Genomic DNA, 27532 nt, shown 5'->3' with positions numbered 1-27532 from the left:
CACTTCAGGTTTGCCTTTCCTTCTCATTTTGAGTTTTCCTCGCCTTGAATAATATTAGATTTGCAGCTATCAGAAGGTTTATAAGTAATATAATAAAAAGTCCTGTCCATTTACCAAATCATATGACAAGACGTGATTCAGATTTAAAAATCTTTTGTCCTGACCATTCAAGAATAATTCAGTTCTGATAACTTCTCTTTTGCCATATACAGATAACAGTATCAGGGAGTTATTGACAATAATATAGAAATAAAGAGAAATACTTCACTACTTTTGTATGTGGGGGTATTTGCAGTTTAATGATGAGGAAGCAATGTTAACAATTTTACCATCAGTGGAAGAATTCTGTAGTTTTCCACCACTAACCATTTCCAACCTTTTACTCCTTATACACAAGAAATACTGCACAGCATGCACGCACCGAAAATAATTACAGCTAATACAACCTTTTGGGAATAATGTAAAATAACATTCTAGAATGTCAAAAAGGAACAATACAAAATGTAAAAATTCTGACCAATTGTTTATAGTACTTCCAGTCAAACTGATGAGCAAAATTCCTTCAGGGAACATTTAAAAGATCTACAAAATAAACTGAGTTTTGTAGCAATTACTGATGTTTATGGCAAAGATGATTAAAACTCGCTTACTTTGAGAAACAGAAAAGCATTCTCCCATAACCTATAATGGCAATGACTTCCAGAATGCTCAATTCTTCTTCCTCCTTTAGTAATTCTGATATTACCACAGCAGAGAACAATAACATCAACAGCAGAGATAGCAAAGGTAACATGTATTTAATAGAGCACTACCTGCAGTAGCTCATAAATACTAAAGCTGTTAAGTTAACTTACATAGAAATGGCATGACAGTGATAAATTGCAACCTCCTCAACCCTCACCCCATTTCCAGACCAACAAAATAACCCATGAAGCAATAACTATGTTTAATAAGCCGAGGCACCTGCTGTAGCTGTTTAATCAAAGGCCTGTATAAACAAATATACTCCTATTAATATAGTGTTACATCTGCGTACAGCAAGAGGAAGTAAATCCATTATACCTGGATAAAACACTCTACATTTTCTTCAAACAAGTGTTTATAGAACTGAGCTTTAAACTTATTATTCAGTGCTTCAACAACCTCCCTGATTGTATTTAATTATGAACATAAATTTTGTAACATATGCAAAACTTGAGTAACATTAGTAGCTTCTGATAGGTTCAGCTCCAGATAATTTGTTAGAGCGTAAATTGTGCAAAAATATTACTGTGTTTAGCTTGGATTAACTCAGCCTCTGTTTTTCAATGAAACACAGTTCAATAATGGCTGCCTTTTAATGAAGTCACAAATATCCCAAATATATTTGTAAATAACTATTTAACAGGGGTTGGAATGCCCTGTATTTAAAGCTTCCAAAGTTCCAAGCAGCCTAAGCTTGAAAAGTCCAGCACATCAAGCTGAGACACTATATTCTGATTTCAGCTGAAGTGACGACCAAGACGAGCTGATCTATAGTCGGACCGTAACTGCACAAAGGCATGAAGGATGTTCTTGTCAAGATTAGTCAGATGCTCTCCAGAACAGACCTGCTTAAGGTTGTCAGGTGCTACTACCAGGAGATTACAGAGTGCATGTAGCGTGTCAAAAAGTTGCAACACCAAGGGAATCTGTAAGGAAAGGGAGAAAGTGCAATTAAATGAGTTGTACTAAGTCTAGAGAGAGCAAATCATATCGTTGCAGGGAAAAGACAGCTTTTATGATCTGAAGAATACAGAAGGCATGTGCCAAATAGAGGAATAGTAGTTTGGGCAAGAAACTTTCCCTCTCCCTGCCCATAAGATATCACCTGGAATTATTTGCTGGGAAATATAAACTTGTATAGATTTGGTGATGATTAAGCATCACTGAGAAATGCTGGCAAGAGTATAATGGAAAATGTATGACACGCAATATTTAAGTTCAGATGAATATAGTAGTGGATCTCTTGTTGAACTGTCATGATAAGTTACAGGATGTTTTTTCTTAAAAAAAAGGGTAAACTATTATAATATGTAACACAGTGTATAATTCTGCTAATGAACTAATAACTGCATTGCATTCTTCAGATTGTTGCTTGGACAGATACAGGTTCAACTGAGATTTACTTTTATTTTTAAAAGTCTCATTATTATGAAGTTAATAGCATCAAAGTTTGGTTGTTTGATCAGGAAACTTGGTACAGAAAAGCCCTGGCCAGTTTCAGGTTTTCATCTATAACAAGTATGGCGTCAGGTGTGTTGATGTACTCTTTTTGAAAGCTGACTTGTGAAAGGCATTACAAAAAAATTTAAATGTTTCAATAATCAAGTTGTAAATATATATTAAGTTGGCTTAAAATACGAAATAGAAGCTGAATTAAAATAAAATGCTTTTTTCAAAGGTAAAAGCAAAGACTTCTACAAATTGGGTGTGGAGGAACAACATCCAACATCTTAATGCTCAAAGATCTCCACATGGTAACATATTCATCAGGCCAACGACTATGCAATTTATAAAGTTAGGCGTTAGGTCAAGGTGGTTTCATATACTGAAGGTCAGGTTTGTTAAGGCAAGCTTAAATGTTTATGAAATAAAAACCAAATTAATGAAAAACATTAAATAGCTTTGTGTTTTGGATTTCATGGCAAGCAGAATAGATTACAAATGAACACAAATAGTTTTACAATAAATAATGGGAACAAATATCGTTTGAATGAAAGACAAAAAACTGCAGATGTTGGAAATCAAAACAAACAGAAAATGGTGGGTGAGTCAGCATCCATTGGTTTTTTAGCTATACCACCCATCATCCAGTCTGGCAATCCTTCAATTCTAAAAATGTCATCTTTGCTTTTAAATCCCTCCATGGCCTTGTCTCTCTCCATCTCTGTAAACATTTCCAGTCCCCCTACAACTCCCCAAAATCTTTGTGGCTCCAATTCTTGCTTCTTACACATTCCTTGTTTTAACTGCTCCACCAATAGCAGTCGTACTTTCAGCTGTCTCATCTCAAACTCCAGAATTCTCTCTCTAAACCTCTCTCTCCTCCTTTAACATGCTCCATAAAACCCCATCTGTCCCGAAATCTCCTTATATGGCTTGTTGTCAAATTATATTTGATCCTGTCAAGCGCCCTGGGACATTTTACTAAGTTTAAGGCACAATATAATGCAACCTGTTGTTAGAAGTTCCATGAAAAAGTTGTACCTTAAATGTTAACTTATTCCCTCCACACATGTTGACTGATTTAGTGCAAATGACCAAAATTTTCTGCTGCTTTATTTGAACAAGAAAACTCAAGCTTGAAACAGAGAAAAACTCAATATTTTCATTCTTTTTCATGGGACATGGGGGTTACTGACTAGACCAGCATTTTTATTGCCCATCACTAATTGCCTTGCGAAGGTAGTGGTAAGCCACTTTCATGAACCACTGCAGTTCATGTGGTGTAGGTACACCGTTGTCCTTCTAGGTGGTAGAGGTACGGGTTTGAAAGGTGCTGTTGAAGGACCCTTGGGAAGTCGCTGCAATGCATTTTGTAGATGGTACACACGACTGCCAATCTGCACTGGTGGTGGAGGCTGTGAATTCAAGTTGGGAAATGGAATGCCAATCAAGTGGGCTGCTTTGTCCTGGATGGTGGTGAGCTTCTTGAGTGTTGTTGGAGCTGCACTCATCCAGGCAAGTGGAGTGTATTCCATCACACTCCTGACTTGTGCCTTGTAGATGGTGGACAGGTTTTTTTTTGGGGGGGGGGGGAAAGAGATATGGGGGTGGAGCTGGAGGAAGTGGTCAGGAGATGAGTTACTCTGCACAAAATTTCCCAGCCTTTGACCTGCTCTTGTAGCCACAGTACTTATATGGCTAGTCCAGTTCAGTTTCTGGTCAGTGGTAACCCACAGGATGTTGATAGTGGGGCACTTCAGCGATGGCAATGACATTGAATGTCAAGGGGCAGTGGTAGGATATTCTCTCATTGAAGATGGTCATTGCCTGGCACTTGTGTGGCATGAATGTTACTTGCCACTCACCAACCCAAGCGTGAATGTTTTCCAGATCTTGCTGGAAATGGACAGGGACTGCTTCAGTATCTGAGGAGTTACCAATGGTTCTGAACATTGTGCAATCATCTGCGAACATCCCCACTTCTGACTTCATGACAGAAGGAACATAACTGATAAGACAGCTGAAGATGGTTGGGCCCAGGACACTATCCTGAGGAACTCCTGCAGTGATGTCCTGAGACTGAGATAATTGACCTCCAACAACCACAAACATACAAAACATATGAATTAGGAGCAGGAATAGGTCACTCGGCCACTCCAGCCTGCTCCGCCATTCAGTAAGATCATGGCTGACCTGCCTGTAACCTCCACTTCACATTCCTGCCTAACGTTTCATCCCTTTGTTTATCAAAAATCTATCTAACTCTGCCTTAAAAATATTCAAAGACTCTGCCTCAACTGCCTTTTGAGGAAGAGAGTTCCAAAGACTCACAACCCTCAGAAAAAAATTCTCATCTTTTTCTTAACCCTTATTTTTAAAAAGTGGTCCCTAGTTCTAGATTCTCCCACAAGAAGAAACATGGTGAGGCAGTGGCATAGTGGTATTGTCACTGGACTAGTACTCCAGAAACCCAGGGTAATGCTATGGGGAACTGGATTCGAATCCCACCATGGCAGATGGTGAAATTTTAATTCAATAAAAATCTGAACAAGGGTAGTTAGGGATGGGCAATAAACACTGGCCGAGCCAGCAGCGCCCACATCCCACGAACGAATAAAAAAATCCTCTTCACATCCATAAAACCATAAGATTTGGGGGCAGAAATTCGACTCGAGTCTGCTCCACCATTCAATCATGGCTGATAAGTTTCTCAACCCCATTCTCCTGCCTTCTCCCCATAACCTTTGATCCCTTTACCAATCAAGAATCTTTCTCAGTCTTAAATACACTCAATGACCTGGCCTCCACAGCTCTCTGTGGCAATGAATTCCATAGATTCACCACTCTCTGGCTAAAGAAGTTTCTCTTCATCTCTGTTCTAAAAGGTCTTCCCTTTACTCTGAGACTGTGCCCTCAGGTCCTAGTCTCTCCTATTAATGGAAACATCTTCCCCACGTCCACTCTATCCAGGCCTATTCTATAAGTTTCAATCAGATCCCTCCTCATCCTTCTTAACTCCATCGTGTATAGACCCAGAGTTCTCAAACATTCCTCATATGTTAAGCCTTTCATTCCTGGGATCATTCTCGTGAACCTCCTCTGGACCCTTTCCAGGACCAGCACATCTTTCCTGAGATACAGGGCCCAAAATTGCTCACAATATTCTAAATGTGGTCTGACTAGAACCTTATAAAGCCTCAGCAGCACATCCCTGCTTTATATTCTAGTCCTCTCGAAATAAATGCCAACATTGCATTTGCCTTCCTAACTACCGACTCAACCTGCAAGTTAACCTTAAGAGAATCCTGGACTAGGACTCCCAAGTCCCTTTGCACTCCAGATTTCTGAATTCTTTCCCCATTTAGAAAATAGTCTATGCCTCTATTCTTCCTACCAAAGCGCATGACCTCACACTTGCCCACATTGTATTCCATCTGCCACTTCTTTGCCCATCCAATCTTTCACAACTCCTCAGAATCATAAAAGCTTCACTTACTCTTCTAAACTCCAGTGGATATAAGCTTAACCTGTCCAACTTTTCCTCATAAGACAACCCGCCCATTCCTGGCATTAGTCTAGCGAACCTTCTCTGAACTGCTTCTAACACATTTACATATTTCCTTAAAAAAGGAGAGCAATACTGTACACTATACTTCAGATGTGGTCTCACCAGTCCCATGTACAATTGAAGCTTAACCTCACTACTTTTCTAATCAATTCCCCTCACAATAAACAATAACATTCTAATAGCTATTCTAATTACTTGCAGATTAGTCTTTTGTGATTCATGCATTAGGATGCCCAGAATCTTCTGAATCTGAGTTCTGCAATCTCTCACCATTTAGACAATAAGCTTTTTTATTTTTCCTGCCAAAATGGACAATTTTACATTTGCCAGAACTTTGCCCAATCACTTAACCTGTCATTTTGTAGCCTCGTTACATCATCTTCACAACTTACTTTGCTACCTATCTTTGTGTTGTCAGCAAATTTAGCAACCATACCTCTGGTCCCTTTATCTAAGTCATTTATCTACATTGTAAAAAGTCGAGACCCCACCACTGACCCCTGTGACACATCACTCGTTAGACCCTGCCAACTAAGAAAAGACCCATTTTTGGTTACCTTCCATTTCCTGTTGGCCAGCTATTTTTCTATCCATGCCAATATATTACTCCTTGCACCATAAGCTTTATTTTCTACAATAACCTTTGATGTGGCACTGTATCAAATGCCTTCTGGAAATCCAAGTACAGTATATCCACTGGTTCCCCTTTATCCACAGCACATGTGATGCCTTCAAAGAACTTCAATAAATTAGTTAAACATGATTTCCCTCTCTCAAAACTACGTTGGCTCTGTCTGATTGCCTTGAACTTTTAAGTGCCCTGCTATAATGTCTTTAATAATAGCTTCTAACATTTTCCCTATGACAGATGTTAAGCTAACTGCCCTGCCTGTAGTTTCCTGCTTTCTGTCTCCCTCCCTTTTAGAATAGAGGAGTTACATTTGCTATTTTCCAATCTAATGGAACCTTCCCAGAATCCAGGTAATTTTGGAAAATTAAAATCATGCATCAACTATCTCACGAGCCATTTCGTTCAAGACCCTAGGATAAAGTCCATCAGGATCTGGGGATTTGTTGGCCCGCAGTGCCAACAATTTGCTCAATACCACTTCTCTGGTGATTGTAATTTTCCTGAGTTCTTCCCTTATTTCTATTTCCTGATTTACAGCTATTGCTGGGATGTTACTTGTATCCTCTATTGTTAAAACCAATACAAAGTACCTGCCCAATTCATCTACCATCTCCTTTTTTTCCATTATTAATTCTCCAGACTCACTTTCTATAGGACCAATGCTCATTTTTAAAACTCTTTTCTTATTTAAAGATCTATAAAATATCACATTATCAAACTTCATATTTCTAGCTAACTTCCTCTCACACTCTAATTTTTCACTCCTTATTAATCTTGTCATTCTTTGCTGTTCTTTATATTCTGTTAATCTGCTGACCTGCCACCCATCTTTATGCAGTAATATGCTTTTTCTTTAGGTTTGATACTGTCTTTAACATTTTGTTAACTACAGATGGTAGGCCATCCCCTTGGAAGTTTCTTTCTCAATGGAATTTATCTATTCTGAAATATCCCTTTAGAAGTCTTCCTTTGTGCTGGTTATGACTCCAACAAGTGGAGAGTTTTCCCCGATTTCCATTGACTTCAGTTTTACTAGGGATCCTTGATGCCACACTCAGTCAAATGCAGCCTTGATGTCAAGAACAGTCACTCTCACCTCCCCTCAAGTTCAACTCTTCTGTCTATGTTTGGACAAAAGCTGTAATAAAGTCAGGAGCTGAGTGGCCCCAGCTAAACTCAAACCAAGCATCAGTGAGCAGCTTATTGTTGAGTAAGTGCTGCATGATAGCACTGTTGATGACACCTTCCATCACTTTGCTAAGATACTACATTCTATCCACTTTCCTGTATGCCTCAGAAACCTGGACAATAAATAAAGATCTGCGGAAGAAAATAGAGGCCTTTGAAACGTGGATGCTAAGACATATGCTTAAAATTCCATGTATAGACCATTAGACAAATGCTTGAAATTGCAACAGCAAAAAGAACTCTAAAAAGTGACATCCAGAAATAATGTCAGTTTTTCTGCCATTTGATCGGAGCTGAAAAGCTAGTGATCTCTTCTATAGGGCAAAGTGGAGGGCAGAAGAAAGGGTCCACCTAGGCATAGCTCAATGACTGACATCACAGGGCTGTTGCATACGGACATACTGGTGGAATTGAGAGGACGGTGCAAGACAGATGAGCATGACATACCATGACAGCAGATCTCCTGGTAGGAGTAGCTACAAGCAGAACAGGACAGGACAATTTGAATAAGTTATGTATCAGGCAAAAGTTTGTAACCTTAGAAAAAAATTAGCCATTAACTTTTCAGCAAATCTATACTTCTTTAGTTACACAGGGTTGCATTTCCCTCTGCTTTATTTACAATGGTTACAAAAATATACTATAATTAGAACAAAATACAAAAAGCACTTAAATTCTTTTGAGTCAATAATTCAAAATCCATACATAATTATCTCTTGTTCTTAGTAAGTCCCTAGCATCAGTCTGATATCTATGGCCATCTGGCAATACAAGTACAGAGCTGCTTCAATTAATTTACTGAAAATGGGGCAGATCTGTCTGATCCTCAATTTTGAATGTGGATTTGCTGAATGTCTGCATGGTTGCATTTAACTACTTTACATAAATGATTTCTTATGATTTTTAAGATACAAGCAAACAGGTGTTTGGATTAAAGGCTTAAGAGCAACCAAAGTTTTAGGTGCTAATGTATATACTCTTAACTACATTGCATTACTCCTGACAAATTAGAAAGGACCCTTACAATTTAACATTATTCAGTAAAAGACAAGGCTGACGACCAAATTATTCAGCAATGAAAATTCGAATAAAATTAATAGAACACACATCGATATAAGTTAATATGGGAAAATTAAGGTATTCCAAAATGGAACACTTAGTTTAGTAGAGTGATGTTTACTATTAAAAGCAGCTTTTCTAATAAATTTGCATGTTGTCGGGAAGAGGGGAATTCTCCTCAAAAGTAAATTGGAAAGATTTAAAGGAGCCATTTTTGAAAATGAAAAGTTATGGTATTATTTGCAACCTAATTTGCATTCAAAATGATAAGAACATTTTATATAATCAGCAAAAAGGCAGTACAAAGCACCAACAATACAAAGCCATGTTGAGACAATAGGTTAATATTGAGTGTATACAACACCTTAAATTCTTTGGCACACTTCCGGTATTCAGCTACATCACAGATAGCCAGCATGCCACCCATTGAACTGTAAGTATACTGCTGAAGGTGCTCATGAATAAGACGATGGAAGCGAACTCCAAATTCTGTCAGAACAGTATCCACATTCTTCCCATCCATCGAATTTCGATTTTTTTCCACTTGCTTTCCAACATAGCCACAGACTTTGACACAAGCCTACTCAAAAAGGTCAAAGTATAACATTAATACAGATTATTATATTCTATTAAGTAACGAAAACTGGACATAGCATTCTATGCTAAATGTATTTGCTTCAAAATCATATGGCAATAAAATATTCAATGCTTTTTTTAAAAATGGGTTTTAAGGGTACTAAATACCAACAGATTAACTTTTAACTTGTAATGATTCTCTTTTACCTGTAGACCCCTAAAGAATCACTAATGAGCCAAATTAAGGTTTAATTTTTAAACCAAAATTTATGCATATCTATATTTCGTTTTTAAGCATTCAGCCTTCAGGGGATAGGTACACAAACACTGGTATATAAAACATTCATCCCAAATTAACAAAGACTCAGGGAGCTGCCTTACAATCAGACTCCTGCAGGGATTTATGGATTTATCGCTTGATGTGTTTCTAAAGCAAATACTCCTATGTAAGCAACAAAATTATTGAACACCCTGGAAAAACATTGTCACTTCTATCTTGGGATCGCTGCATAAATTAGCCTCTGATGTATACGCTGTTATTATTATTGTATGTAGACCAAAAGTAGACATTGCAATCCATTATCCCCAGCTAGTTGAATCAACCAATAATTTTATTATTTATATAATGCATGTGACCTTCAGGGATTGTAACTGTAAAAAGTGCATTGGGTAATGCGCTTAACTAAGCCAGTACGAAATTGTGCATTTTGCAAATTCTAAATGTCCACAATTTGCAAACGAGAGTTCAGACTGTGAACAAGTAATGATTCAAGATTAAGTAATTTGCCTTCCCGCTAGGTGAAAATGGGAAGTAATGGCTACATCAGTTTCAGGAGAGATAAAGTTCTGCAGCAACATGTGGTAAAAATCAAGTAGCTCAAACTAACCACATTAGGGTATGGCATTTAGAAATCTGGGCTTTCTGTGGTTGGTATCAGTGTGATTCATTCAGGGGAATCATGAACGAAATTAATAATATAGAAATTGCAAATTTTCCCAATTTTTCACCCAGGAGATGTCATGCCACCTACCTAAGGATGCATTCTGACTGCAGTGACAGAAATGAAACTAATGCTGTACCTCTACAAGCCAACTACAGCGTGCCACACAAAGGAAAGATAATTTTTTCTGTCAATATTACTGTGGGATACTGAAGCAGGCCGAGGGGACTGTGTGTGTGGACATTTATGTGTGTGTCTAGTTTAATTAAACCGTAGACAGTCAGACTGCAATGTTTGAATCATCAAAAGGGATTAAGTGTAAAACAGGCATTTGAAATGGGGATGGGGTAAGCTAGGATGAAGTCTCAGCAGATACAGTGCAAATGGAATTTGCATTTTTAGATAAGTCGAGAGGTTGCTTGATTTTCAAAGGGACATGATAAGGTGTTTACAACGGTAGGATAAATAAGGCAAAGTTATTAAGTTTATTTTTCCCGGAAGCGCTGGCCATAATGAGAACATGAAAGATTTTCTTATTCTGGGAAAAGTAACTTCCAAAGAAAGGTGGGAACAACGGGATTTGCAGGTCAAAAGGGAGAAAATATATTTAAAGAAAGATGGAATGTTGTATGAGGTGTGGGCACGTGAGATCTTGAAAGGTGCACTGTGTGAAATAGGCCTGTGGGAAAAAGCCTCTAGGTACCCTGGGGAAGTTTGCTGTTCCAGTAACCAAGGTTGTGTTAAAAGCCTTTAGAATTCCATTGTCAAATGAGAGGGAGAGAAGCTGTGAGATACCTCCTTCAGAGCAACAGTGGATGCTTCTGGTAATATTGCTGGATGTTTTACAGAATAAGAATCTATTTGGACTGTTGCCTGAAAGAGGTGTATAGTTAATTAGAAATCTTGTGGGAATGGTTATAAAACTAAATGTATCTGTGTAACTGTAATCTTGTGTGTTTACATTTTCTTTTAGTAAATGTTTTAATTTAATCTTTAAAATCTCTGAAGGTGGTGGTGAACACACTATTTCTGGCTCCAGTGTACAAGCCTTCTCGTAATAACTACAAATTGCAAATTCGTTGTGATAGCAAGGCCAAGTTTCCCTTTGGGATTTGGTCAGCCTGGCAAATACCACCTGCCATATCATATCACACTCTAAACTCCTCCAACCATCCTATACTACAGTCAGCAGCAGGCTTTTGAAAGCTACACGAGAAAAAGCGAGCTAATTCTGTTATAACCACTGCCTCAAGACATGAACAGCAGATATTGTACAAATTATAGGAAAGCTCCACTCCTTAATTCTTGATATAAATTAGCAATAATCTTTCCAGATAGTGCAATTAATATTGTATCCTTAAATGCAAACTATGCAACAAATTTTCGTTAATCCAACATACTGAGTGGGGAGTGTGATCAACACAGCATGACTTATTTGGTTGAGTTTTACCTTAGTCAGATAATCGGGTTTCAAATTCCATTGCAAGAACTGAGTACATAATACTGAGTACATAACTGAGTACAGTTCAACACCATGGGAAAATTACATCTTCTGGATGAGACACTAAAACAAAGCACATTGACATAACTAAGAGATTCTTTGGCACGTTTCAAGAGCAGATGTTTTTCCAATTATTAAAAAGCAGGTTAACTTATTTGTTCTTTGCAGAATCTTCCTGTGTACAAATTGGCTGCCATGTTTTCTTGCATAATTGATTGCACTTCACATTCAATAAATTACTTTTTTTGAAGTGCTTTGGAATGTCCCAAGTTTATAGGAAGTCACTATTCAATGCCAGTTCTCTCTTTCTCACCGTAAAACTCAGAAAGCAAAATAAAAAAACAAAGAGGCAAAAAAAGAGATTCAGATTGAAAGCAGTAGCCATGGAGATAGCTGATTACAGTAATTCCAGCACAGTCATTTGGGAGAATTAAGTGTAACATACAACACCTATATGTGCAATAAAATTCTGAGATGGTTTTCTGGGATATATGCAACGCACATTGTACAGCAGTTTGAGAATACGTACATTAGTATACTGAATTAGTACGTTGTTTTCATCCTCTGGTTTGAAGTCTGTCTTTTTCTGTTCAACACTCAGGATGTGCTTCATATGTCCAATCATGCAATTCAATGTCCTTCACAGAACAAAAAAGTTATTTTTGTGAGCTACTGCACTTGCTTTATTCTATGTCAGTATAGGTCTAGGCAATTTTAAAAATTGCAAAGAAATAATATGGTAATGTTACTGATATGTTGTAAATTTAAATATAAATTCTGTGTAAAAAGGGGTAACTTTTGAAATGTGTATCAATAATATTTGAAAATCTTTAAACTGGTTACTACAGACTTCTACAATAACAAATCATACAATCTTAGCAGAATTATTCTAGAGATGAGATGAATTCTGTGCTAGGCTAGCAGAGTCTGCTCTTGACTATTTTTATTAGTGATCCAGATATAGAGGATAGATATAGATGCTAGGGAGATTGTCTACAAGTTTGCAGATAAAACTAAGATTATGAATGTCAGAACTATATATGATGCTCAAATGTTCAAGGTGGATATTGAGAGATTGGGCTCCTCAGAGGTTGGCAAAGTGCAATGTTATGCATGTAGACTGGGTGAATGCTGCATTCTTCAAGAACAAGCATTAAAGGTGATGGATACCAATTCGCTTTGGACACTTTTCAAGCAAAAGCTGGAGCATTTCTCACTGAGCAGAGATCACTTTGTACAAAACTATGCAGAACTATCAGGGCTAGAATGATGTCCTGGGCTGGTTTTGATTGTCTGAAAGGGTCACAGTGGAATTTCCTGGGTTTGCTTCCCCTAAATTGACCTGGGTTTTTAAAATCTAGTTTTTCACCTCTCCCAGATCTCATGGTTTGGGGTGAGGCAGCAGTGTATGTATTGTGATTCACAAATTAACACAATTAATTGAGTGGAACTGGTTGGATGGACCAGAGCAGTTACCTTCACTATTTTTCAAGCAAGGGCTACTTTAGCAAAAGTCCTGCAGCGAGCGCACCACAATGACTACTGAATTATAATTGCTTACCACTCCAGTAACTTATATGGGCCAAAAAAAATGACACCAACAGCTCAATATTCTATTTCTATGGTGGTTGCTATAGTAATATAACTGTTACTATATAACACACATACCTCGATATGCTTATTGCCACACATTGTACCATGTGATAAAGTCACAATAGCTGCTTGAAATAAAGGTAAAGACTAAGACTGGCTTCTTCCAACAGAGTTTTATTTTTGGTCCATAAAACTCGACAGAGAGCTTGTCTCATCTGTTTTCTCTTTTATACATTTAAATGGGTACTTAGCTGGTTAACTGATAATTACCAATTGAACTCCTTGTGAGTTAACTCTTTCCTTCCCCAACACCATGTGGCCAATGTAAAATGCAAAGAAGGCTGACTTTTGATCGGCTCATAATGCTTTTTTTTAATGTTAAAAAAAATATAGGAATATAATGCTGGATTGGGCTCCAGCTCACCGTGAACCTCTGAGGATAAAGCGGTTCCTGAAAACGGATGGAGTTGGGGAGCCGCATTTAGTGTCAATGGGAGCCACCACTGGTTCAAGGGCCTTGCAATGAGGAACACTGGACTGGAGGGTCTTTTCCTGTCCTTCATGCAAGAGGGTCTTCACTTATACGGAAAGAGAGAGAAGCTGGGATTGTTCTTGGCACAGGGAAAGTTAAGATTTTAATAGGAATGTTCAATTTCAATGATGGGCATTGATAAAGTAAATGAAGAGAAATTGTTTACTGACCCACCTGCCTGTGTAGAGGACACAGATTTCAAACAAATGGAAAAGGCCCAGTGGGAAGAGAAGGTGATCTTTTTAAAAAGAACACTTAGGATTATAAATCTGGAATGCACTACCCGATAAGGTAGTGAAAGCAAACTCAATATTAACTTTCAAAAGGAAAATGGATATATACTTGACAAAGAGAATTTGCAAGGCTATGGAGAAAAAGCAGGGAAGTGCAACTAATTGGATTTCTATTTCCAGCACAGGCACCATGGGCCGAATGATGTCTGTGCAGTAAAATTTTATGATTCTACAACCCTTAAATTTACAAAACAGAGCTATGCCACTGCATCTAATTTAGGTATTGTTAAGGATTCAAAGGTACTCAACATTAGACCTTAATCCAAAAGTATTTTGCTCATATAAAGGGCATTTTCAAAAACCAGCAAGAAACTGGTGGAAATAAAACAAATGCTGAAATAAATGCTCAGTTAACATAATCTGGTCCCTTAATAGAATCAAAGCACTAGAGCGCACTTACTAGTTTACCATTGTGCTTACCCATACAAACATGTAATACACTGTAATCAACCACATTAGTACCAGAGATTTTTCAGATAGTTAGATACTGTAGAACCTTCAAAACCTTAAATTAAAACACATTTACATTCTAAATGAAAACGTACCCAAAATTTCCAATTACCGAAACTTCAGAATCTCCCATTTGGATTAAAAAGCTTTCTACAGTACAAAAAATGAATTTTTATGTGGAGAAAAATGTTTATTGTGTTTAAGGATTAAGCAGCTTAATGATGACACTACACTGTTTAGTGAAAGGCTCTATCTAACAGATGTCTGATGGATGATTAACCAAACGATAATGAGATGCTGTATAGACAGATGAAAAACTGTGGGGTTTAATGACATCCCTGATATGGCATGTTGCAATGAATTTGTATTTACCTGTCAATCCCTGTATCCAGTTTAACTTCCATCTGTTCAATCACTTCCTTCTTCTTCTGCAGGCACTCAGTCAGTTTAGGAGAAGAGCTGCAGGTACAATTACAAATCAAATACTAACTTATTTTACTGTCCAAATTTTGAATGAGCGTAGCCTCTCAAATAGAAGGAAATGCTGTGAGAAGAGCTGTTTTTGCAATTTACATGAAAAAAGATCTTTTTAGGATTTTTGAAGCCAACCAAAATCGATCATTTTCACAATGGAGAATTTGACAATTTACTCCATAAAGATTAGATTAAGATTCTACCAAAGACATGTTTTCAGGGTGAGGTCAGAATCAAAGTTATTGGTTTACAAATAATTAACATTGTAACTGGAATTTAGAATCAAGCTCCTGTTTCCCAGGATGAGGTGCAGAACAGAATTTGTTGGGAAGTTATGCATCATATTACTGCAGTTCAGGTTGCAAAATCTTTTAACAGTCCTACCACATTTTGCTTTCAAATTACATAATCCAAATAGTTGGTAAAGTGATCTCCACTAGAAGTTGTTCATTATTCCTAGAACTTTGTTGCTTATAAGCCTCGAGGGTGCAGTGTGTTCATGACTGTGTAGATACTTCATATGGGGGAGGTGCCCAGGAGAATCAAGATGTGTTACATTTTAAGTTTCATCGTGTTCCATATGATTATTAGAATAATTCAGTTAAAAGCATTCCAGTTAATTAACAAAATTCTCTCACCTTATCAGTGGCATGAGGTGGTCATTAAACTGTTTGTCAAACAAATGAAAAATGGTATTTGCCTGTTGCACAACATCTAAAAAGTAAAGAGGCGCAGTCTTGGAATCTGTAGATGGGATTGCTGAGGGGAAAAAAAAACTTGTTCTCAGCTTTCAGTCATGGATAAAACACCAATTTATGATCAGAACAGAGTTAATTAAATATTATCTATCTGCTTTATTAATTGTCTGGTTCATAGAAGCAGATTAATATAACCAAATTCATAAAAAATACAGGCAACCACAGGCTTCATTAGTCTAATTTCAAACAACTACAAAATAATGAAAAATCAATATGCAGACATCAACATGGTTTTAGAAATGGAAATTCCTACCTCACACATCTTAATTTCTCAGAGTAAGAGGTAATTCAAGTGGAATGGAAAAGCCCTATATAATATGGTTCACCTCACCTTCCAATACGCTTTGGGAAAGTTCCAATCTAAAGGTACTGGTTACACTCAAAGCTGTGGGGATTCAGGGCAAATCTTGGGAACAGCCAGGACATTGGCTGAAGAGTAGAAAAAGGTGGGTTTTTTTTAAACTGTAAAGAGTTATGTTGAATGGTAGGGGGAGGGAATAGGGTACCAAAAAGCAAAAACAGGCATTCAGGTGATGTAAGAATAGAGGTTAGTTGATTGCATGAAAAGTCTTATGTGGTGATGAATGCATGGATAGGAGAGACCCACAGTTCTCATCTTGAAAAAGTTGTATTTGAGATGTGATTTTATAGGGTATGCAAACTATTCAACAGACACAAGGAGTTAAAACCAGAATACTACCTTCAATTTAAAGTCCTAAGTTCCAATTAGTAAAAAGAAAATTTAGGACTCATCAGGAAGCTCATCTTCTTAAAAAGTAATGAACATACTAAATAGACTTACAGATAGAATGTTGAAGTGCAAACCTGGAAATCATTTTAGAAATTGCACTGCATTTGGTGGATAGGAGAGAATTTCTAGACGGATAAACTAATGATCTTACTAATCCATAATTACCTATGGATCTTGTAAATACAGACTTAAACTCTATTAAATTAGATTTACCTTACAGCAGTGCTACTTCAAAATATATACCATAATTTTTTATTTTATAGCACTTTTAACATAGAGAAATGTCCAAAGCCACTAAGGGAAATGGAGTCTGAATCAAAGATGATTAGGAGGGAGGGACCAAATGCCCGTTCAAGGAGATGAGTTTAAGAAAGGAAAAAGAGCTAGACAGGTTTGTTGCAGATGGGGGGAGTTTGAGTGGAACCTAGGCAACTGAAAGCACTCAGGAGTCCACAAGAGGCCAATGTTTGAGGGATGCAGAGATCATGGGAATAGGCATGGGGGAAAAATGACATCCTATATGACTATGGCAGTCATAAACTATTCCCCTGAGTCTTCTCAACCAGTTTGCAGCCTTTGACAAAGTTCATCACACCATTCTCCTCCAATCCCTTGCAGTCATCCAGATGGGTAGGACTGCACTCCCGTTTCTATTCTTATCTATCCAGCCATCAACAAAGAATCACATGCAATGGCTTTCCTTCCTGCTCTTGCACTGTTAACTCTGCCGTTTCCTATTTCTCGTCAACATGCTGCCCCTCAATGACCTCATTTGAAAGCACAGCACCAGTGTTCACAAGTATGCTGAATCTACCTTATCAGTACTTCACTCCCCACCAGCACTGCTTGTCAAATATCCTGTACTGGATGAACAGAAATTTCCTCAAATAAATATTGGCAAGACTCATGTCATTGTCTTCAGGCCCGAAACAAGCTCTGTTCCCTCTCCACTGGCTCCATCTCTCTCCCTGGCATTTATCGGAGGCTGAGCCTTGATATCATATTTGACACAAGGTGACACCATTAACAAGACACCAATTTACACCTCGGTTACATCACCCAATTCTGCCCCACCTCAGTTAATATACTGCTGAAACCGCCATCCATGCCCATTACCTCTAGACTTGGCTATTCTAATGATGTTGCTGATGGGTAACATATAGGTGAGAAATGGAAACAGTCGCAAGGAGAGGTCCTTGGGGAATATGTTCTCTAAATTGGAGGTCATCCAAAAACTTTACTGCCCATGTCCTAACCCTCATCAACTCTTGTTCATCCCTGTGCTCACAGACCTATATTGGCTTCCAATTAAGCAACACCACCTTTATAAAATTCTCATCTTTGCTTTCATGGCCCCGTTCTCCCTATGGCAGGGAAGCCAAATAGTTACTTTGCACGTCTTCAAAGAAGATAAAGAAAAGCTCCCAGAAATACTAGGCGATGAAAGGGCTTGTGAAACTGAGGAACTAAAAGAAATGAGTATTAGTAAAGAGGTAGCACTTGAAACGTTAACTGGATTGAAGGTTGATAAATCCGCTAGACCAGATGAACTTCATCCCAGATTGTTGAAAGAAATGGCTAGAGAGATAATGGATACATTGGTGGTTATCTTTCAATTCTATAGATTCTGGAAAGGTTGTTGCAGATTGGAAAGTTGTAAATGTAACCCCACTATTTAAGAAGAGAGGGAGAGTGAGAACAGAAGACTACAGACCTGTTGTTTGATGTCAGCAGCAGGGAAAATGTTAAAATCTATTATTAAGGATCTGATAACTGGACATTTAGAAAAGAAGGGTAAAATTGGGCAGTTTCAACATGGATTTATGAACGGGAAATCATACTTGACAAACAGTTTTTTTCAGGATATTACTTGTGGCATTGATAAAGGAGAACCAATGTATGTGGTGTATTTGGATTTTTAGAAGGCTTTTGATAAGGCCCCACACAGATCAATAAATAAAATTAGAGTTTATGGGATTGGGGGAAATATACTAGTATGGATTGAGAATTGAATAGCAGACAAAGCAGAGAGTAGGAATAAATGGATTATTCTCAGGATAGCATGCTGTTCCTCATGGGGTACTGCAAGGACTAGTACACTGTCCGCAGCTGTCCACAATCTATATAAATGTGGGGAACAATTGTAATTCCAAATTTGCTGATGACACCAAACTGGGTGGGAATCTAAGTTGTGGGAAGGTGCAAGGGGGCCTCGAGGGGACTTGGACAGGCTAAGGGAATAGGTGAGAACATGGCAGATGGAACATGGTGTGAATAAATGTGTAATTATTCACTTTAGTAGAAAAAACAAAGACAGAATATTTCTTAAATGGTGAGAGGTTGGGAAGTGTGGGTGTTCAAAGGGACCTGGGTGTCCTTGTTCATGAGTCGCTAAAAGTTAGTATGTAGGTGCAGCAAGCAATTAGGAAGGTAAATGGTATGTTGGCCTTCATCGCAAGGGGGTTTGAGTGCAGGAATAAAGATTTCTTGCTGCAGTTGTATAGAGCCTTGATAAGACCACACCTGCAATATTGTGCACAGTTCTGGTCCCCTATCTAAGGGAGGGATATACTTGCCATAGAGGAAATATAATGGAGGTTCACCAGATTAATCTCTGGGATGGCAGGATTGTCATACGAGGAATCAGAGACACTGAGTCTGTATTCCCTAGGTTTCAACTAATGAGGGGTGACCTCATTGCAACTTACAAAATTCTTATAGGGCATGACAGGGTAAATGTAGATGTTTCCCCTGGCTGGTGAGTCTAAAACCAGCGGGCATAATCTCATGATTTGGGGTAGGACATTTAAGACTGAGATGAGGAGGAATTTCTTCACTCAGAGGGCGGTGAATCTTTGGAATTCTCTACTCCAGAGGGCTGTGGAAGCTCAATCATTGAGCATGTTCAGAACAGGAATCAACAGATTTCTGGAGACAAGTGACATCAAGGGATATGGAGATGGCGCATGAAAGTGTGTTGAGGTAGATGATTAGCCATGATCTAATTGAAGAGTGGAGCAGGCTCAATGGGCTGAATGGCCTACTCCTGTTCCTATGTTTCTATATTTCTGTAACCTCCTACTGGTCACTTGCTCATCCTCTGTTTTCGTCATTGTCTGCTGTGCATTCAGTCACCAAGGCCCTAAGCTCTGAAATTCCTTCCTTAAACCTTCCTTTCCTCCTTTAAGACTCTCCTTTAAACATACCTCTTTGACCAAGTTTTTGGTCATTGGCCTAATATCTCTTGTAATTTGGTATCTAATTTTATGTTAACACTCCTATGGAGCCTCTTGGGATACTTAACTATGTGAAAGATTAGCCTAACATCAGCAGTAGGGAAAATGCTAGAGGCTATTATAAAGGATGTGATAACAGGCCACTTAGAAAATATCAATGAAATTAGACATAGCCAACATGGATTTATGAAAGGAAAATCATGTTTAACAAACCTACTAGAGTTTTTTTGAGGACATAACTAGCAAAATAGATAAGGGAGAACCAGTGGAAGTGGTGTATTTGGATTTTCAGAAAGCTTCTGATAAAGTCCCTCATAAGAGGTTAACGTGTGTAAAATTAAAGGACATAGGATTGGGGGTAATATATTGGCATGGTTTGAGAATTGGTTAACAGACAGGAAACAGTAGGAATAAATGGATCTTTTTTGGAGTGGCAGGCAGTGACTAGTGGGGTACTGCAGGGATCAGTGCTTGGGCCCCAGCTTTTCACTATTTGGATCAATGATTTGGATGTGGAAACCAAACGTAATATTTCCAAGTTTGCTGATGGGAATGTGAGTAGTGAGAATGTTAAGAGGTTTCAGGGCAATTTAGACAGGTTGAGAGAGTGGGCAAATACATGGCAGATGCAGTATAATGTGGATAAGTGTGAAGTTATCCGCTTTGGTAGGAAAAACAGAATGGCAAGAGTATTATTTAAATGGTGATAGATTGGGAAATGTTGATGTACAAAGGGACCTAGCTGTCCTTGTACACCAACCGCTCAAACCAAGCATGCAGGTGCAGCAAGCAGTTAAGCTGCCAAATGGCATGTTGGCCTTCATTGCGAGAGGATTCATGTACAGGAGCAAGGATGTCTTACTGCAGCTGTACAGGGCCTTGGTGAGATCACGCCTGGACAAGCGTATGCAGGTTTGGTCTCCTTACTCAAGAATGGATATACTTGTCATAGAGGGAGTGTAGCGAACGTTCACCAGACTGATTCATGGGATGGCAGGATTGTCGTATGAGAGAGATTAGGTCTGCTAGCCCTGTACTCACTGGAGTTTAGAACAATGAGAGGGGAGCTCATTGAAGCATATAACATTCTGACAGGGCTGGACAGACTGGTTGCAGGGATGATGTTTCCTCTGGTTGGGGGATCTAGAACAAGGATCACAGTCTCTGGGTACAGAGTAGACCATTTAGGACTGAGGTGAGGAGAAACTTCTTCACTCAGAGGGTGGTGAACATGCGGAATTCTCTTACCACAGAAGGCTGTGGGGGCCAAGTTATTGAGTATATTTAAGGAGGAAATAGATGGATTTTTAGACTCCAAAGGCATCAAGGGGTATAGAGAGAGAGCGGGAGTATGATGTTGAGATAGAGGATCAGTTGTGATCATATTGAATGGCGGAGCAGGCCTGAAGGGCCGAATGATCTACTCCTGCTCCTATTTTCTATGTTTAACTGGAAGTTGGTGTGGTTGGTTTTTATAGGTTACAAGATGATTTGGAGGCAAGGGTGAGAATTTTAAATTTAAAACTGTCTTGGAACTCGCACCGGTCAGTGAGGATAGGGGTAGTGTAACTCAGTGCAAGATAACATACAAGACTACAGAATTTTGGAGATGTTGATAATTAAGATGGGATATTGGCCAATAGAACATTAGAGCAATTGAGTCTGGAAGTGACAAAGGCATGGATCAGGGTTTTAGTATGATATTGGCTGAAGGAGGGAAGAGGCAGCTGATGTTATGTAGATTAAATTAGGTAATCCTTGTCAGAGATTAGATATGGGTTCAAACAGAATGCAGAGGGTTGCGAACAGCCTAGTTCGGTTCAAGTATGGTCAGGGAGTTGGATGGAGTCAATGGCAAGGGTGCTGAGGCTAAAGGCAATGACTTTGTTCTTCAGTGTTTAGATGGAGGGAAGTATAGGGCTGCACCTCAGACAAGCAGTTTGACAACACAAAGGTTGAGAGATAGCGAACGTTAAGTAGGGTGTTATTAGCATATACATGGATGTTGGTTTCCATGGCTTCAGATGATATCACCAAGGGAGAACATGCAGATGAGCAGAAGGGAACCATGAATAGTGCCAAGGAAACCAAGAGAGAAGGAAGACAAGCCATTATTAGAGATGCTTTAAACAAGTTTAGATAAGTAAGGCCAAGCTAAGAACAGTCTCACACAGCTCAGAATTCAAGAAAGGGCATTGGAGAAAAACCATATGATCAACAGTGCCAAAGGCTGCAGAGAGGTAAGATGTGAAAAGCTCATCAGAGCATACGCCATTCCATCACTTTGGTAGGGCCACTGTATTGCTGTCTGAAGGATGGAAATTTGATTGGAGTGGTTTAAACAAGGAGGTAGAGAAGAAATGGGAGATGACAACACCTTCAAGATTTTGGAGAAGAAAGGACAATTGGAGACGTTACAGCAGTTAGTGAGGGCAGAAGTATCAAAGCTGTTTATCTGATGAGGCAGCAAAGACAATAAACTTGAAAACGAAGTTAGGCAATGCCCAAGGTGATAAATCACTTACAATATCAGCTAAAGTAGGGGCTAGGAAAGGAAGTTAGTTGTTCGTAAATTTAGAGAAAATAAAGAAATCTAACTCATCCATAGAGAAACTTCCATTAATGGAAGGTCCATTACTAGGAATTACCTGCAAGTCCAATTTCTAGAGCATAGTCAATATGCTCAACACACAAATACTCCACGAGAATAGTAAATATTCGAAAAGCATTCTTTGGTAAATCAGAAGAGTCAGAAAGCTATAAAAAAAAATAAGAATTAGTAAAAGTGGGCACTTCTTAATATAATAGTTATATTGAGCTGCCATAAAGAAAAACTTTTTCAGAATAACCTCTTGCAACAGCTTTCAAAATGGAAGGTTGGAAGCCATGAAAAGTGATATTCTACTATTTTTAACCCAATTGAGGAAAACTACCACATAGATCCAATCCCAAAAATTCAGTACAATGTAGTCATTTTTTATAACATTCTTACCCTGTGACATCTCTCAAAGGCCTGCCTGGTCTCCTGCAAAAGATTGACAACCACCTCCTGTGACAGGAAAGTCTCACCATGTGTGTCAATACTTGGCCCCAGTGGTAAGTTGGTACGTTGGCGAATTCGTTCCTTTAGATCCTGAATCCTACAAAATACACATACATTATTATTCCACAAAATCATCCACAATTTACAAGATTTGCAATTGTACTAAATTATAGAAGACAAACATATATAAAAGTATACCATTAGCCAATAAAGTCAAGATTGCGTAATCTTGAGTCACTTATCATTATGCCGATGCCAGGTCTGCAACATTTTGTAATCATCTGTAGTGCATCATTAAAAAAAAAATAGCTTTTATTACGTCTGTAAAGTGAGTTCAGTGCACAAAATTACTGATTCTTGGCCTGTGCAGATTTCCTGCAGGTTATTTAGCCCTCAGCGTGAGAATTATACACAATCTCTGCCAGGGTGCAGCTCTCATGCTCTGTCAGTGTGTAGGGCTCAAAAGCTTTCATTACTTTTATAAGTTTACATGACCACAAAATGTCCTGCTGAAATAGTTTGCTCATAATTATTCCATCTTACAAGTAGGGCTTCCCATTAGGAGAGGTTGTTTCAGTGCAGTATTTTGTCAACCATAGTGGCTGTCATTTTATAATAATGGTGTCACTCAAGCAACAATTAGAAAATCAACAGTGGGGGGATTCTGCTTTGAAATAAGGCAGATATGGAAACTTCAATACCTGAAACAGCTGTTTCTCTAAATTTGAGAACATTGACAGAATTTCTTGAATGGTTCAAGCCTGTGTGAAATAAAAATCTCCCCAGAATTTCAGAACAAATTTTATTGAAGAAAAAAAGTATCCAAAATTGCACAAGAAATCAGGCTTAGCAATCTTCCTAGTCAACTGGGATGGATCAAGAGATGAAAGTGAGGGTAGTGGGTGCCTGGAATTCACTGCCCAAGTTGGTGGGAAAGGCAGAAACTCTAAACTCTTTTAAAAAGTACCTGGATCTGCACCTTACGTGCTGTAAGCTGCAGGGCTATGGGCCGGGTGCAGGAAGGTGGGATTAGAAAGGGCACCTGGGTGTTCTAGGGCTGGCATGAACAAGATGGGCCAAATGGCCTCATCCTGTGCTGTAACTTTTCTATGGTTCTATGATAAGAGAAGTTAATAACTGAACTGAAATTTCATCAACTCCGCTTGCATTGCTTCAAATCTGCCAGCCTCATGAATGATGAATTCATCGTTGATGAAGCTGGTCTTTTCGAGAAGCTTATACTGGTGGGACTCTACTTTTTGAAACAGAAAGTGTGTAGGTGGTAAACAGAAAAATGAATCTGTGATTCTTCTTCCGGGTGCCAATAACGGATGGATCTGAAAAACTACTCCTGTTGTTAACCTAGATGCTACAACCATGTTTGACACTTCTCTCACTTAACATTTCAATCAGCAATCTTGGGTGAAAGAATTTTTTGAGTAGTACACTTAATTTCTAGATAGAAAATTTCAACCACAGGGTTGAATGGGTAACTACTATGTGGATCCCAAAAATCTTTGCCCAACAATTGTGGAACTAATCAATCTTCCATAGATTAACATTTCTAATCTTCAGCAGACAGACGCTGCAGTTACCAAGATTTTCAAGGGTCACTCTGGGAAGTTTGACTAGAAAAGACTAGCTGCTTTAGAGGCTAAGGCTCAGTTTGCTAGATACAATGAATTTTGATGTTTGATGCTGGAATTTGTGACTCAGCACCATTACAAAGTAGTTTTGCTTTTCGTGTATGGCCAGTTAAGAAGAAGAGGTTGGTGCAGTTTGAAGAAATCAAAGCCAACTCTAAGTTGCAGAGCATTTGGGGGAGTCTTCAGCAAGGAGAATCAATCTCTACTAACATTCCTCAGGTTGACTACAATTGCAGTTAATGACTTTGATCATTCAAACCTCCAAAGCTTTGAGCCAACCTAAGCCAGAATTAAATAAAGAAATTAGTGAGGATCAGGAGCTTTTCGAAAAATGATGATCCTATCTTTCAACTCCAGCAGCCTTTCTCAAGATGCTCGCTGACATTCAATATTATACGCAGCGTTCACCTAGCTTAGACTTAGAAATGTTAAAAAATTGAAATTTAATCATGAGCAATTACTTCAAAGATAAACAAAATGAATCTTAAAAAATGAATTATAGTGAAATTAGAATAAAATACTGGTTTAAAAAAATTATCTTGAAATTGTAAATGCCTTCAAAACAGCCTGGAACTGATTGAAAGTTCTTCTAATTTTGCCCAGTCCAACAGAGCTTAACATTCAACAAATTTAATCATAAAATCTCAAAAAATCATATCCCACAAGAATGGCGGGGTAGGTGTTCAGAAAACAGTTCACTACACGGACTTCAAAAAAATACTTTAATAATGCAAAATATGCTTGCATGCTGTTTTAATTGTGATTCTGACAGTGTTTTAAAAGACAACGTTTATCATTTACAGAAATCTTTGATAATGTGCTCGACAGTTCTGAAGTCTGTCTAAAATTAAGTGAAGTAGTTTGAAACAGAGGTGACAAGTTACAATGTTTGCGGATGAATCAAAGTATATATGGGGTAGGTTTACCAAAGGACACTAACGCCTCAAATGTCCAGCCATTTTTCACTGTGACTTTGCAGCACTGCAATTAGTGGCAATTGCATTAAGGAAAGTTAGTGCTTTGTGTGTGCTGAATCAAAACATTAACTTTTCATCTAAAAGGAAGTAACTCTTCCATTCAACAGAATGTAGAGAGGTTAATATGGGGAAACAAACTTCGATGTATACAGCTAATAGAACACACTTGAGCAAACTAGACAACTTAAAAAAAAAATCAGCTACACTAAATTACAAATTAGTTTTTTCACACTTCACTGTACTGCATTTCCAAATGCTTTTTCAAAGCACTGTCCCTTAAATTTAATTATGTAATTGTACAGACATACCAAGCATTACAAAAGGGGGTATAGTGATGGAGTGCACCTGCTGTGCATTCAGGTCATGGTATTTAATTAGATAAATTCATAAATGCTCTTCATGTATAGACAAGCTAAGCTGGTTTCTAGACTCTTCTGTGAAATCCAAATTGGATGTCAGGCCTGAAGCAAACTCAGTCACCAAAATAATCATTAAATTGGCACTGTAAATGGCTGCCTATGATAGATAAGAAACCTTTATTGTATGAATCTGATAAATTGTTTGATTGCGATATAAATGACTTGCGTAATAAGCATATTAACAAAGTGCGAAGAGAGGGATATGGAGATCTTCATAGATTTGCTCCAGAAAGTGTAATATGTAAAACTGAACAATTTTTCAGGAAATATTTTACTTTGCTGAACTGACAGTTACCAACTCAAGCTATAAGGCCCATCGAAAATCATTTTTTAAAGGAGGAAAATGATCATTGATGTGGTAATAAACAATTTCTAGAATGGGCCATCTGGGGGGGGTGGGGGGGAAATGATATGAGGACAGCGAAATGAAATCACCAAACCATTCTTTTGGATTGACCCACTGCATATTGTTTTCACAAGATGAGTATGACCCAGTTTAATCATCATCTGAAATTGTGTTTCACACATCACTCAGTTTTTTGCTACAGGCTTCATAAACTGATTTACACATGATTTATCATTGAAGCAGCTTTGATGAGATCATGTACTACCATTATTTTGCTTCAAAAAACTAGATTACTTTGAATTCAATTATGTTGATAAGGTTAGAAAGATTATCTATTGCAATCTATAACCTTTAGAGTACAACAATTTAAGAAATTTACAGTCTTGAAGTCCAAACCATGTAATATTTTGAGCAAACTAATCTTTGGTTCCAGAATCAGTGATCAATTATGAATATTGTCAGTAAAGATTAGTCACATCCAATGTTCCCTCTAAAGAACGCATATGCACAGCAACTCAGAACGTAACATGCAACAAAATCACAGCAACTTATATTTATATAGCACCTTTAATGTAATAAAATGCCCTAAGGCATTTCAGAGGAACATTCGGAAAGAAAGTATGACACTGAGCCACATAAGGATATATTAGTTCAGATGACAAAAAGTTTGGTCAAAGAAATAGGTTTTAAGGAGTGCTTTAAAAGGATGAAAGTGAGTTAGAGAGACGGACGGGTGTTGGGGGCCTACTCCAGATCTTAGGGCCTAGGCAACTGAAAGCACAGCCACCAATGGTGGAGCAATTAAAATTGGGGATAGACAACAGGCCAGAATTAGAGTGCAGACATTTCAGCAAGTTGGGGGCTGGAGGAAATTAGAGATATGACGGAGTTGGGGGGGGCCATGGAGGATTTGAAAACAAGGCTGAGAATTTTAAAATCAAAACTTTGCTTCGCAAAGATTCAATGTAGGTCAGTGAGCATAGGGGTGATAGACCACTAGAATTTGGTGCGAGTTATGACATAGGCAGCAGAGTTTTGGATGACCTTAAATTTAAGGAGATTAGAATGGGGGAGACCAGCCAGAATTGCATTCAAATAGTCAAGTCCAGAGAAAAAAAATGTCTGAAGTAAAGTTTCAGCAGATGAGCTGAGGCAGAGCAAGGTTGGGTCATGTTACAGAGGTAGAAATAGGCAGTCTTGGTGACAGCATGAACATGCGACTGGAAGCTCACTTCGCAATCGAACGTGACACCAAGGGTGTGAACAGATGGGTTTAACTGTAGGCTTTTGCAAGGGAGAGGGATGGAGTCAGTAGCTTGGGAACGGAGGTTTGGAATGGGGACTGAAAACAATGGTTTCAATC

The 27532-nt window shown here is 38.3% G+C and overlaps 1 protein-coding gene across 1 annotated transcript in view; it reads right to left on the bottom strand.

The window, feature by feature from the left end:
• Window positions 1–276: 276 nt before the first annotated feature.
• exoc5 (exocyst complex component 5) overlaps window positions 277–27532 on the bottom strand; it is an 84070-nt gene continuing 56814 nt past the window's right edge. Inside the window, exons 12-18 of the mRNA XM_041214880.1 lie at window positions 22731–22878; window positions 22387–22495; window positions 15632–15752; window positions 14892–14978; window positions 12181–12289; window positions 8998–9213; window positions 277–1670 (exon numbers count right to left, since the gene is read on the bottom strand). Coding sequence (XP_041070814.1) covers window positions 1482–1670; window positions 8998–9213; window positions 12181–12289; window positions 14892–14978; window positions 15632–15752; window positions 22387–22495; window positions 22731–22878 — 979 coding nt within the window. The 3' untranslated portion in view covers window positions 277–1481. The remainder of the gene's footprint in view (window positions 1671–8997; window positions 9214–12180; window positions 12290–14891; window positions 14979–15631; window positions 15753–22386; window positions 22496–22730; window positions 22879–27532) is intronic.

Source organism: Carcharodon carcharias, chromosome 20, assembly GCF_017639515.1.
Source record: "Carcharodon carcharias isolate sCarCar2 chromosome 20, sCarCar2.pri, whole genome shotgun sequence".
NCBI lineage: Eukaryota > Metazoa > Chordata > Chondrichthyes > Lamniformes > Lamnidae > Carcharodon > Carcharodon carcharias.
Note: the sequence above shows the minus strand (reverse complement) of the source record. Positions and strands in the feature narration are given on the sequence as shown.